The 14,589-nt window shown below is 38.2% G+C and overlaps 1 protein-coding gene across 1 annotated transcript in view; it reads left to right on the forward strand.

Annotated features, from left to right (window-relative positions):
* Positions 1–14,589, forward strand: part of LOC148821781 (contactin-associated protein-like 5) — a 138,329-nt gene that overhangs the window by 79,799 nt on the left and 43,941 nt on the right. The window contains exon 10 of the mRNA XM_088930790.1: positions 11,066–11,266. Within this exon, the coding sequence (XP_088786916.1) occupies positions 11,066–11,266 (201 nt within the window). The remainder of the gene's footprint in view (positions 1–11,065; positions 11,267–14,589) is intronic.

Consider the following 14,589-nt stretch of genomic DNA (forward strand, 5'->3'; position numbering starts at 1 on the left):
ATGGGGCCTATTAGACATGGTCAAGGAATCTTGGGAACACTAACCCTCACCTTTACAGACCATCATTGAATATGTGGAACAAATGAGAGAAAGAATAAACGTTATTGTTCCCATTGTGAAAGAAAACCTGGAGAAAGCACAGGCTCAACAAAAACAAGTTTATAATAGGGGAGCTATTGCGAGAGAATCTCAACCTGGCGATAAAGTACTGGTATTAGTTCCGACCCCAGAATGTAAATTCTTGGCCTCCTGGCAGGGTTCTTATGAGGTGGTGGAAAAGGTGGGAGCAGTCAACTATAAGGTCAAGCAACATGACAGAAGACGGCAGCATCAAATCTACCACATCAATTTATTGAAGAAATGGCATGGGACCGAAGTTCTGCTCACCCACTTCTCCCCTGACCCTTTGGAAGAAATGAAAACTTTGAAATGAAATGGGAGCTGTAGCCATGGGAGACCTGGCTCCGGCTCAGAAACAGGAACAACACGACATAATACAACATAATCTTATACGACATAAGATTACCAGGGAACCAGGGAAGAAGGTAAGACTACCCCCGTATTGAGTACCTGAAGCTAACAGGAAATTGATTAAAGAAGAGGTGGAAAAGGTGTTAGAAATGGGAATAATAGAAGAATCCCATAGCCAGTGGGCTAGCCTGATAGTTCTGATCCCCAAGCCGGATGGAACTATTCGATTTTGTAACAATTTCAAACGGTTAAATGAGATCTCGCTGTTCGATGTATACCCCATGCCTCGTATTAATGAACTACTCAAGCGATTAGGCAATGCCCGATACATCAGTACCCTTAATCTTACGAAGGGATATTGGCAAGTGCCGCTGGCCGAAGAAGACAAAGCCAAGACCGCTTTTGCCACACCTGAGGGCCTATATCAGTATAGGGTCCTACCCTTTGGTTTGCATGGCGCTCCTGCAACATTTCAAAGATTAATGGACCGAATACTGAGACCATATCGTGATTTTGCAGCTGCCTACTTGGATGACGTCGTGATCCATAGCACGACATGGGAACAACATCTACAACACCTGGAAGCAGTGACTGGAGCTTTGCGAGCAACAGGATTAACAGCCAACCCAAATAAATGTTGTCTTGGGGCTCGGGAAGCCAATTATCTTGGTTATACGATCGGGAGAGGATTGATCATGCCCCAAGAGCAGAAGGTGCAGTTAATTAAAAACTGGCCCGAACCTTCTACAAAGAAGCAAATCCGAACATTTTGGGGACTTGTGAGTTATTATCGACGTTTCATTCCGGGGTTTGTCTCCATTGCCGCCCCTCTGCACGATTTAACAAAGATGAGTTGTCCGGAAAAAATAAAATGGACCGACTTGGAAGAGAGGGCCTTTCAAGACTTAAAAACATCTCTCTTTTCTCAACCCGTCTTACAGGTACCATACTTCAATAAACCTTTCATGGTACAAACTGATGCTTCTGACACTGGAATTGGAGCCATACTCTTGCAAGAAATTGATGGACTGGAGCATCCCTATTCTATATATTAGTTGCAAGCTAAATCCTTGCTGAAAAACACTATTCCGCCATAGAGAAAGCATGTCTAGCAATAAAATGGGCCCTGGACTATTTAAGGTACTATTTATTAGGAAGACGGTTTATATTGTACACAGATCATGCGCCATTAACCTGGATGTTACAAAATATGGATAAAAATTATAGAATTACACGATGGGGACTTAGTCTTCAAAGGTTTCAATTCCAAACGGTATATAGACCCGGAAGGAAACAAGGGAATGTAGACGCCCTCTCCCAAATGCACTGTTTATTTTTTTCTAGACCGCCCGAGGACGGGGCTGATCTCAGGGGGAGGGAATGTAAGAGGACCAGGGGAAGGGTCATTTATAACCGGTATTTCCGTAACGAAACACTGGATATACTTGATATAGACCTAGGCAAGATGGCCGCCAAGGATAACCAGCTGACACGTTGTTGGAAAAGATCTATGTGGCGAAACAATGACACACAGGTGAGCTGCGTCAGGAAACAGAATATAAATGCCCCAGAAGCAGTGAGCCGGGGCAGAAGCCAATAAGGTGAATGCATTTTGGAGGAAAGAGAAGAGTTGGATTGTGCTTGATAGAAATAAGGAATAACGGACTACGGTTGATGGTTTACGGTTTACGACTACGATTTACGAATTTCGACTTGGTTACGATACGGATTGCTGTGGACATACGGACTTTGAAACTTGGATTGTTTAAGGATGCTGGAAACGGATTACGGATCGGAATTGAGAAACGGACGGACAAAGAACGGAGAGGATCAGTGTGGTGTGAGTAACATCCCTTTTACACCTGCTTTTCCCCCAGTGACACCTCACTGTGTTCCTAGGAACCTTCAAATTTTCAATCTTCAAATTTGTCCTCAACAACAGTGTTCTTTTTACACAGAGATAGGCTGTAATGTATTTCATCTCTTGGCAAAATGGAACCATTAAATACAACTAATAAAGTCATCTAGCAGCTGTGACTTTGAAAGTTATAGTGTCAGCATGAAGAGGTGCTTATTAATCAAAACCTTTATGAATTAAGATAAATATTGATAACCAATGTTTTGAATAACATGCCTTTTTGTACATTAAGTAAACCCACACTTCTAACATCTACTCCAAAATCTATTGGATCTGGAAAATCCTTGTAGAAAACCCATAACATGACAACATCTAGTCTGCATTATCCTATTACTTATCCTCCCCAATGTTACCATGAACACTTCATCTGCTGTCTTCTGTTCTGTGCTTCTTTATTCTGTGAAATAAAATTGCCATCATATTTTCCACATATTGCACCCCCAGGTCTTTTCTATTTATACTTCTCTGTCTTATTTTTTTCATGTTAATTACATATGATGCGGCACATACTGACATTTTATCCCTTGGTGAGCGCTTATTTAAATACATGTTCATGCATTAATTTTCAAATTTTTATAGAAGTGCCTTTGACATGGTACATATTTTCACTCAACTACTTGCAATGGAATAAAATTCCTAAACAGATCGTTTTAACTGGACATTTAAATCTGGACTGCTTTGTTATTGTTTATTGATGGTACAGTGGAAAAAAGAAATTTAAACTATTAATAAAATATAAAATGATGAAAAATAATAAAGTGTAACAATTAAGTATGCTTGAGGAGAATGGATAGATGGAATCTTTTAATTTGTGCTTTATTTACAATTGCTTACCTCTCAGCTTTGGGAACAGGATACAGCATGATAAAAGGAACCTCCCTCTTTGACTCATCAAACTTCACTCCACTCACAGTGTTTTTTCCACTCATTCTATCCTTCAAGTACATGCAGGCCGAGAGAACACTTCAAAGTACTCACTGTAAAGCAAAAGACTAAGTAAGTAAGCATGCTCATAGCAATTCCCAGAACAGAACATAACAGCAGTAGCAGTGATAATCAAGGACTCAAGAACATTTAGAACAGTTTAATAACAGCTTGAGCTGTGTCTGTATACTAATCAAGTACACTGGAGCACAAACTGTAGCTTTATCTACTACTCCCCAGCACTCCTTGGTTTTTACAATAAACTCACCTTTGTTTGGAGGTGAGATTCTCTAGAGCTAATAAAATCTTGAAAAACAACAAGAGGAGAGGTTGGGAAACACTGGTGTAAAAGCACAGTAGAGCAGGATTAATGATTAAGTACAGACATTCAATAAACTGGTAGCTTCCCTTACTTAACGTGGTGGATGAAAATAGCTAGAGAATGTATTTTTTTCGCATCCATTTAAGACATGGAATTGTAAAGAAATCATAAAATAAGAACTATGGGGAAAGAGACTGAAAACTTTGCATTCAGCAGCTTCATGCTAGGTATGCTGTTATACCATAACATTATTATGTTATACCATGTGTACAATTTGTTATACAATTTTAATCATACAAGGCAAACTTGAATTAAATCCCCCCATTGTAGCAGGGTTTCTGATCTCCCACTGTCATTCACTTCATGAGGTGGTTGTTGTGTATCCCTTACACTCTGTGATGCATCTGCCAATGCACACCCAGCAGCTTTATTGACTCTTGATAACCTTGGGCAGATTTCACATCCACCAAGGACATTCATTTGAATGTTTGTCCTATCAACTTTTGATGGTACTATCTGTTTCTAATGTGGTTACCATGGGTAACGGGGAATCGGGGTTTAGTTCTTCCAGTTCTAACTGGAATGAGTACACTTTGTATACATCAACAAGGATCCAATGAAGACCAAGTATGGTTCCAGTAGCAGCAGTATTTCCAATCCAATATCGTGTATTCAGGTTGCTGCATTTAAAAAGAGAGTTGAGCCCTGGGATAGATCTGGTGGCAATTAAATTTGCAGAACACTTTGAAGGCACCTTGTGTCTGTCTGAGGATCACTTTCCTATTATTTGGTATCATTTACTTCTTCTATCTAGGGCTACTAACCCATAATTAAAATAATGTATGTTAGTTTTATTGTTTTTAGATTTGTTATGTCCTAAATGGAGAAAATGGGTATTTGGCCAAATTTACATATGCATAATACACAGAATGATGGTTAAATTTAAGGGAGTTTTTATTTGAGATATGTGGTGATTCTGTTTAGGTGAGTTTTGACCAAAGAGGCATTATGACCCATAGGAGCTCCCTGCAGTAAGACTGGTAGACCTCTGTCTTACACTATAGAGAAAGCATTAAGTACTCATAAGTATGAGTTTTAGAAAAAGGATTAAGTTATCTCTTATGTTTCTCATGCATTGTTTTTCCATTAATATTTTTTGCTAAGAAGACCTTTTTCTCTTACCATTTGTTCTTGTTAGTTCCTATTTTACATTTTTTTCACTCAAGTTCACCACTCGGCAGGACAGTGGCACAGTGGTTAACATTGCTGCATCACAGCACTGGGGCCTTGACATCAATTCCAAACTTGGTGCTCTCTCTGCGTTGACTTTGATATTCTCCCCTTGTTTGCATGGTTTTCCTCAGGTTTGCTGAGGATATATGGAACATTCCACTTTCCTGTTGAAGTACATTTCTCTATCTATTCTTTCCATGCAGTTATCCACCTAAGGCATTGGTCGCTCACAGTACTGTACTGATAATAGGCCTCAGGCTGACGACAAACTATGATTATTAAGGGCATTATACAGATAAAGCCATTCAAAATTATCTACAGTTTGCCGCGTTGTACTGCAGTATATGATTGGCTGGCCAAAATGACTGACAGGGGTACTTGTGGTGCATTGGTTGCTAGTGAAACAATTTAATCATTTAATCTCTTTACTGTGCATGTTGTAATCCACTCAATATTGAATAATTATATGGAATTTTAAAACCTGAGGAAAACCTTTTTAAGCTGAGCATAAAAAGAAGAGGAGCATAATGTGTCTGAAGGTCATAAAAGATATTAATTTAGGAACATAAACATATTATGTAAATTGTATATGGCTGGTATTGGTAGTTTAAATAAAAAAAATATTCACCAGTATTCCACTTTCTTCCTAAACATTTTAAGCATCAAAGTCTTGCATTTGGTTACATACTGTGGTTATTTTGGAAAAGTTTTACGTGCTACTTTTGACTATATTAAGTTTATATACTTCATAAAAAGTTATAATGTTTAAGTTATAAGTTTTTTAACCTAGCCAGTAAAAAAATGCATAATTTTTAGAATTTGATTAATAGAGCATATAATATGGCTCAAGCTTAAATTATCACAGTAGTACACTTTCTTTGTAAATGTCTGCATCAGTTTAACTCATTCACCTTTGATTTTGTGCATGGTGTAATGACTTAGGCGTGTGCCTTGCATGTACAGTAGGAATAGGCATACTGTATAAATGATAAAGCGGAGGCTATGCAGAAAAAAATCACAACAGAAAGCAACTGGTTTGTCATGTACAGTAAATATGATAACCGTGGTGCGTTGAGTGCATATCCTACAGTGTGAGTGCATTTGCAAGGCTATTAAAAAAGGTTGATCGAGTTAACAGTCTGGGTGTGGCGGGTTTCGACTGTTTCCTGCCAGTCTTGGGCGAAAGGAACTTGTCTTTCATTGGAAGGTTCGCTTATTCTACTTGTACATGAGAATATGGGGGAAGGAAAAGTGTGTGTTGTGTTAACAAAAACTATGCTTAACAGCTTCATTTTCTGCTATCTAAACCATTTTTTACAGTTTTTAAAGTCTTGCAATGTTTGAGTTAGGCAGGAACACATCATTGTATCATATTTTTTATTTCATTTTTTAAAATAAGGTAACCAGCAATCAAATGTCCTGTTTTTTCTTAACACTCCTTTTTCCATACTGTAGTTTGAGTCTTTCTGTAAGATGTAGGTTATTTTTAATTCTTAATTAAACATTTGAAACACTTTAATTTTGTAAGCGCAACACGAATTCCGTATAGAAATAAAATAATGTTTTCTATAGGTGTTAAGCAGATTAGCACCGTCCACCACTGCCCAGTGATATAACTTTAATATAAACAAGATCTAGTACCTGGTGCAGTTTTTTTTTAAACTTATTTTGAATTAATCAAATCCCAGGTTTGAGTTCATAAAGCCAGAATTATGTACTATCCCTATGTCTGCGAAACACCTGATCATCTGCTGTAAAGCTTTCAGTGCTTTGTTTGTGAATATCCCAATCGCAGTGGGGGCAGGGTATCTGGGGAAAGGTTTAGGCTGCAATTGAATTGAGGATCTTTATTCTTCACACCTGAAACATTGTTTTTTCTGAAAGCGTTTTCTTCCCTCTTTAGCTGATCTTTTGCTGCCTACGTGTGCTTACACAGCTCCCTAGGTGAATTCTGGTACTTGACTGAGAAAGCTATAGAGAACTTTACATTTTTATTTTTATAAAAATTGTAAATATGACGTTTACATTGGCGTTTTTATTAATTTTTCACTTAAGCATATGGAGGAGTGTCAGCTGCCCCCCTTCTCCCCACAGACAGACTGACAAAGCAATTGGGAAGTGTTAACTATCCAGCAATTGCAAGCTATTGCAGCAGCCACAAATAAAAATAAACTTTTTTTTCTCGTAATGGTAACTGTAACAAATTGTCACATTTCACATCCTTGCAAAACAATCATGATGTTCTCATCCAATCAAAGGTTTGATGTTTTTTTGGTTTGAAGAAGAGTTAACAGCTTCAATTTTAAAAGGTTATTAATAATATCTTCAGATTGCATTAACTATGGAATTTTCATACAAGTGTAAAAAGAGGCAATACACAAAGTGTCACCTCTATAAGTCTTCAGTTTACAGTTTACCAGAGCCACACAACATTGTCCAATAATATTTTTCTTGTGTCTAATTTCTAGTTTAGCAGGATTTGTGTGATAAGCACATTGTTTAATGGGGATGACATTACCTACATCTATATCACTGATGAAACAGGTTTGAGGCGGTGTCTGTTAATAAAACAGAGTGCCTTCCAATTCATATAACTACTGCATGATTTCTTTATCCGCTTCAGCTAAATGAGGGGAATTTAATCAGTCAGAATCTCGGAGTGCCAATTGTAAAACTAACACTTCTTCCATTTGTTTAACTTAAAGAATGTCGCGAAGAAATCCTTAATCACAATACCATCACTTAATTTATCCAGATACACAAATTCACTCCACAGCCAGCAACAAGCTATAATAGTGAACTATTTTTATGTATTCATTATATAAGAAACAAACCGAAAGTAATACTCTGATCGTGCTTTGAACCACTGGGTGCAGTGCTTTGTCCATTACCACTACAAGGACAATAAAAGTTTTTTTAAAAAGAAACAGATGTCAAAATGTGTCCAAAATATCCACTTGTAATACTTTAGCTGCTTAATTACATGATTCCATATTAATATAACTATCAAGTGATGCCAAATCACTACAACATTTATATTTTTACAATAACAGCAAGTGGTGTTCTTGTATTCTTAGAAAAAGATAAAACATTATAACTTTTTATGAAGTACACAATATAAGCTTAATAATGTTAGAACAAGTATTTTAAAACCAGAACCCACTAAGTTACCAAGTTAAAGACTTTGATGTGTAAAATATTTATGAATAATTAAATTATTTATGATGAAGGTGGAAGGTTGTGTACTTTTGTCCAACTAAGCAATCTTGCTTTTATAAAATATACAGACTTTTTAATCTTTAATGATTAATACGCTGTAATACACAGTTTTAAATTATTAAAAGTCTAAAGAGTATACAACTTAAATTCTTAAATGGAAAAAGATTGTCCCTCTGCAGTGACAGGGATTTGAAACCGGGCATTTTCTGGCAACAGCTCAAATGCTGTACATGAGACATTAAGCTTTATTAGCTCCACCTGGCAGTTTTACAAGGTTTTACAAGGTGCTTCCGGATACTATTATCATAATTCAATTAAAATGCGGTATAATGCTGTATGATGCGCCACGCCTACCGAGTTTTAACGCAGCGTACTCCATGCATTTTGAATGGCTGGATATGTACAGTGCCTTGCGAAAGTATTCGGCCCCCTTGAACTTTTCAACCTTTTGCCACATTTCAGGCTTCAAACATAAAGATATAAATTTTTTATTTTATGTGAAGAATCACCAACAAGTGGGACACAATTGTGAAGTGGAACGAAATCTATTGGATTTTTGAAACTTTTTTAACTAATAAAAAAATGAAAAGTGGGGCGTGCAAAATTATTCGGCCCCTTTACTTTCAGTGCAGCAAACTCACTCCAGAAGTTCAGCGAGGATCTCTGAATGATCCAATGTTGTCCTAAATGACTGATGGTGATAAATAGAATCCACCTGTGTGTAATCAAGTCTCTGTATAAATGCACCTGCTCTGTGATAGTCTCAAGGTTCTGTTGAAAGCGCAGAGAGCATCATGAAGACCAAGGAACACACCAGGCAGGTCCGTAATACTGTTGTGGAGAAGTTTAAAGCCGGATTTGGATACAAAAAGATTTCCCAAGCTTCAAACATCCCAAGGAGCACTGTGCAAGCGATCATCTTGAAATGGAAGGAGTATCAGACCACTGCAAATCTACCAAGACCTGGCCGTCCCTCTAAACTTTCAGCTCAGACAAGGAGAAGACTGATCAGAGATGCAGCCAAGAGGCCCATTATCACTCTGGATGAACTGCAGAGAACTACAGCTGAGGTGGGAGAGTCTGTCCATAGGACAACAATCAGTCTTACACTGCACAAATCTGGCCTTTATGGAAGAGTAGCAAGAAGAAAGCCATTTCTCAAAGATATCCATAAAAAGTCTCGTCTAAAGTTTGCCACAAGCCACCTGGGAGACACCCCAAACATGTGGAAGAAGGTGCTCTGGTCAGATGAAACCAAAATCGAACTTTTTGGCCACAATGCAAAACGATATGTTTGGCGTAAAAGCAACACAGCTCGTCACCCTCAACACACCATCCCCACTGTCAAACATGGTGGTGGCAGCATCATGGTTTGGGCCTGCTTTTCTTCAGCAGGGACAGGGAAGATGGTTAAAATTGAGGGGAAGATGGATGCAGCCAAATACAGGACCATTCTGGATGAAAACCTGTTGGAGTCTGCAAAAGACCTGAAACTGGGACGGAGATTTATCTTCCAACAAGACAATGATCCCAAACATACAGCAAAATCTACAAAGGAATGGTTCACAAATAAACGTATCCAGGTGTTTGAATGGCCAAGTCAAAGTCCAGACCTGAATCCAATCGAGAATCTGTGGAAAGAGCTGAAAACTGCTGTTCACAAACGCTCTCCATCCAACCTCACTGAGCTCGAGCTGTTTTGCAAGGAAGAATGGGCAAGAATTTCAGTCTCTCGATGTGCAAAACTGATAGAGACATACCCCAAGCGACTTGCAGCTGTAATCGCAGCAAAAGGTGGCTCTACAGAGTATTAACGCAAGGGGGCCGAATAATTTTGCACGCCCCACTTTTCATTTTTTTATTAGTTAAAAAAGTTTCAAAAATCCAATAGATTTCGTTCCACTTCACAATTGTGTCCCACTTGTTGGTGATTCTTCACATAAAATAAAAAATTTATATCTTTATGTTTGAAGCCTGAAATGTGGCAAAAGGTTGAAAAGTTCAAGGGGGCCGAATACTTTCGCAAGGCACTGTATATGGTGCATATACACAAACTAATGACTTATTAATTAAGACAACTTCAAATATTCACAAAATATCAAGAATATCAGGAAAATAACAAATGGCAGTTTTGAGATAGAAGCACTGATATTTTATTGAGAAAACATGACAAAATTAAATTGGTTAAGATGATTAACATTTGTCATCATCAGTGTTGATTAACAGGGGTTCTATAGTGAAAGTCAAAGGTAGTAGTATGTGGGAGCAATTGTTTGCAAGTACTGTATGTGTCACCCTTTTCCTCTCTCTCTTCCTAATATCACCTACTCTGTTCTCCTCCCCCCCCTCTTATCTCACCATTCCTGATCAAGAGTCTAATCCACCGCACCTATAGCCCCAACATATATATATAATTTTGTTTCTCCCCTCTTTCAAGTCTTTCTTTTCACATTTTTTGCCTTCCTTGCAGGAGCTCACATTCATTGACTCCCACTGCCCCGTGTGTGAGTGCATGGTATCAATCCAGGTCTACTCATTCATCCCTGCATTGTCCCTATTAATCAGGCTTAGGCTGCTATAGCGATGGGTTTCCTTCCCCTCCGTGCCTCCCACTGTCAATAGGTGTCAGTTTCAACCCTCATAAATAGCTGATCTTGCTTCTCTTTTTGGTTTCAACTTGGAACACATTCTCACCCATTTCATGTAGTAAACTTCAGCAAATGGCAGATAACTTTGGTTTTCTGTGCCAGGCTGCCCTTCTGAGCTAATACAGCACCACTGCCCACCACCATGTTCCAGTCTCAAAATAGCCAGAAGCTCACAGATTCTGCTACTCTTGCAGTCACTGTTGCATTGTCACTTCCACTGCCCACCACAGTATTCTAATCTTAAATCTTGGTGTAATGAAATTCTTTTTTTTTAAAAAACTATATGAAACAATCAAAATACCGGTTTGTATGTTTTGCTTTATTTTATAGAGGATAAAGTGTGGACAATCATTCACCACAACAACTCAGAGCCAGCACGAGTTCAGGGCTCCAGCCTACAGAAGCCTTACTTCATGCAGTTCAACTATAGCATGAGTGAAGAGCAGCTGGAGGCCATGGTGAATGGGGCAGAGCAATGTCAGCAGGAAATCATCTACCGCTGCAAAACATCCCGATTACTCAACACTCGGGGTGAGTAAGGTTAACTTGGCTGATCCTGTGACATTTCCAACCTAATAACTTATTTACAGAATAAATAAACATGGAAATTAATCTTTTGCTTTCCTTTTAGAATGTAACCATGTTATTTTGCTTCTGTCACTAAATGTATATCAGTAGACATTACCAGCAAAAGCTACAAGAGCAAGCACTGTTGTTGTTTGATATTAAAGCAAATTAAAACATTTGTGTGACAAAGGCAAGTTAAAATATTTGTCTCTGTGTTTTCCCTTCCTTTACTTTTGGGCTGTTGTTGATTTTTAATTCCTATATGAATTGATCAACGTTTTTTGGAAAATGTTATTTTCTCCTATCTTTCTCAAATAATGCATTGTCTAGAGCGGTATGACGTGATGGGGTATTATTATTATTATTATTATTATTATTTTTAATATTATTACTTTATTATTATTAGTGGTATTATTTTTACTCTTATCTTGAGATATAACATTTAAACATATTTGTTAAAATGCTGATTTATCAAATATTTATGGGGTAGGTAGATCCAAGAGGTGCATAAACTGGTTTACAATATCCTTAAATAGTTGGTGAATACCTGAAGATGAGATCAAGATAAAACAATTCACATAACAGAAAATGTTGGGTTAAACTTGTAAATTTTGGAAAAGGTTAACAAAGGTTAAATGAGTGCTGGGAAAGTAACATGGGATTTAAATGGTAATTGCAGATCTCAAAGGCACTTCATGTTATGCAGAGTTTAACCTGTTCTTTAGTTTCAGACACTCTTCAAAAGGAAATGGTGGAAAATATATTTGTATGGGTGAACTTTTATCATATATCTTTGAAAAAGAGCTGTAACAGTTTCAAATCTTAGGAATCACATTTTTAGTTCTTATCGCACTCCAAAATGCTCCTTTAAATGAGCAATCTCTTTTATTATTGTTGGAGTGTGCAATTATATATCTTGCTAAATTAATTTCTGATTTTTCTTGCACATTATGTTCATTTTGTTTTTTACTTCCTTTTATGGGAGAAATGGTTGTGATTGCATAAGTATACAAACCCTTTGCTATGAATAACTTAAATTAATTTCAGGGCACGAACTTGCACAAACTTGCCTTAATGAGACACTCAATTAGTTGACTCGTCTCCATTCACAGTAATATTGGTTTGCATGATTTCAGAATAAATACATCTTTCTCTGTAGTGTCCCTCAATTAGGTAAATAATAATAATAATCATCAATAATTGCTTACACTTATAAAGAGTTTTCTGGACACTCCACTCAAAGTGCTTTAATATATTAGTTATATTACATCATATGGTTGTTAGTGAAACTTCACATTAAGCCAAGAATGGGTTCTGAGTTCTACTATTTTCATCTGAAATGTAATTTGCCTTTTCTGTAAGGTGAAAAAAATGAGTTCTGACTCCCAAATAGCTCAAGCAGAAAAAAAAATGTTTTTGTCTGAGCACAGATTGAGCTCTATTAGCCAGCTTTTGCAGAGTTAAGCCAGAATCATGTCACCATCCTGTGATGGGGATTCCCCACATGGCAACAGACAAGATGGAAAAACTGACTACATACATGTGATGTTTCATTTCTTTTTTGCAATGTTTTCTTCTTTGTAAATCATTTTTTACACCACAATCCGTTCCATCAAAGAAGTTCCATCTTTCCCTCATAGACAAAGAGCAATAAGAAATGGAAAAAGGCCGGAAGTACACAAATTCTTCCGGAGATTACAAAGAAGCTCGGTGAATGTTTTTAAGGGTAGAAATAGTCAGCTAGGACTGTCTTTGATCTTTGCAAACAAAGCAACCCCTGCAGTCTCCCTGGCACTTGCAGGCTTTTGGTGCTCTCAAATAGGGATGTGCTAAATGTGTTAAAAAAACAGTTATGTTTTTTTTTTTAAACAGGTGATTTTACAATAGATAGATAGATACTTTATTGATCCCATGAGGGAAATTGCAGTGCAACAGCAGCTTTACACAGACAACACAGCCACAGTGTGACGAATGATACAATAATAATAATAGTACAATACATACAATACAATCAGTACAGTGAGGGGTGCACTAAAAGAGTTACTCACAGTCCGGACGCACAAAGAGCAAACTAGAACAGAACAATATGCAGAAAAATCGTATAACACATATGAATATAAATATAGATGTAATATAGATATAAATAGATATAAATATAAATGTATTGCACAGGTCCCTGGCATATATTGCACAAAAAACGGTTGTGAATGTGAAAATAAAGAGGGCAGATGTAGCAGTAGATGTGTAGATGTGTTTAGTCCAGAAACAGGTCACTGTCAATGTTGCCTCTGCCCAGACGCAAGGTGGATACGTTGTACAGTCTTATGGCAGAAGGCAAGAATGACCTCCTGTAGCGTTCCCTGTCGCACCGTGGATGAATCAGTCTATTGCTGAATGTGCTCTTCATTTCTACAAGCCTGTCATAGAGGGGATGGGAGATGTTGTCCATGATGGCCTCTAGTTTGAACACCATTCTCCTCTCAGCCACTACCTCCAAGAGGGTCCAGGTCAGACCCAATGACAGAGCTTGCTCTCCTGATGAGCTTGTTCAGCCTTTTTGAATCCACTGCCACTCCACAAAGCTGCTGACCAGTCCTCTGTACTCCTCCTCCTGCCCACCCTTGATACGACCCACAATTGCAGAGTCATCTGAGAACTTCTGCAGGTGGCATGACTTTGAGTTGTACTTAAAGTCCGAAGTATAGAGGGTGAAGAGGAATGGAGAAAGAACTGTCCGCTGAGGAGCCCCCGTGTTACTCACTACCTGTTCAGACACACAGTTCTGAAGTTTCACAGACTGTGGTCTGCCAGTCAGGTAGTCAGTGATCCATGAGGTCATGGAGGCATCGACTTGCATCTCCTCCAGCTTCCTCCTTAGAAGTAAGGGCTGGATGGTATTGAAGGCACTGGAGAAGTCGAAAAACATGATCCTTACAGTGTTGCCAGCCCTGTCCAGGTGTGAGTAGGCCCTTTGCAGCATGTAGATGATCGCATCCTCCACACCAATACTGGGCTGGTAGGCGAACTGTAGGGTGTCCACTGATGAGCTAACCAGGGGTCTCAGGTGGGATAAGACCAGCCTCTCCAATGTCTTCATGACGTGAGAAGTCAGTGCAACTGGTCTGTAGTCGTTGAGGACAGAGGGGCTCCCATTCTTTGGTACCGGGACTAGGCATGATGTCTTCCAGAGCACAGGGACTCTCTGGGTGACTATAACAAAAAATAGGTGATTCTATATCTAGAGGAAAAATAGATTTTGAGTTGAACTTTTGATAGTTTATCACACT

The sequence above is a fragment of the Atractosteus spatula genome, chromosome 13, assembly GCF_055471065.1.
Source record: "Atractosteus spatula isolate fAtrSpa1 chromosome 13, fAtrSpa1.hap1, whole genome shotgun sequence".
NCBI classification, from domain to species: domain Eukaryota; kingdom Metazoa; phylum Chordata; class Actinopteri; order Semionotiformes; family Lepisosteidae; genus Atractosteus; species Atractosteus spatula.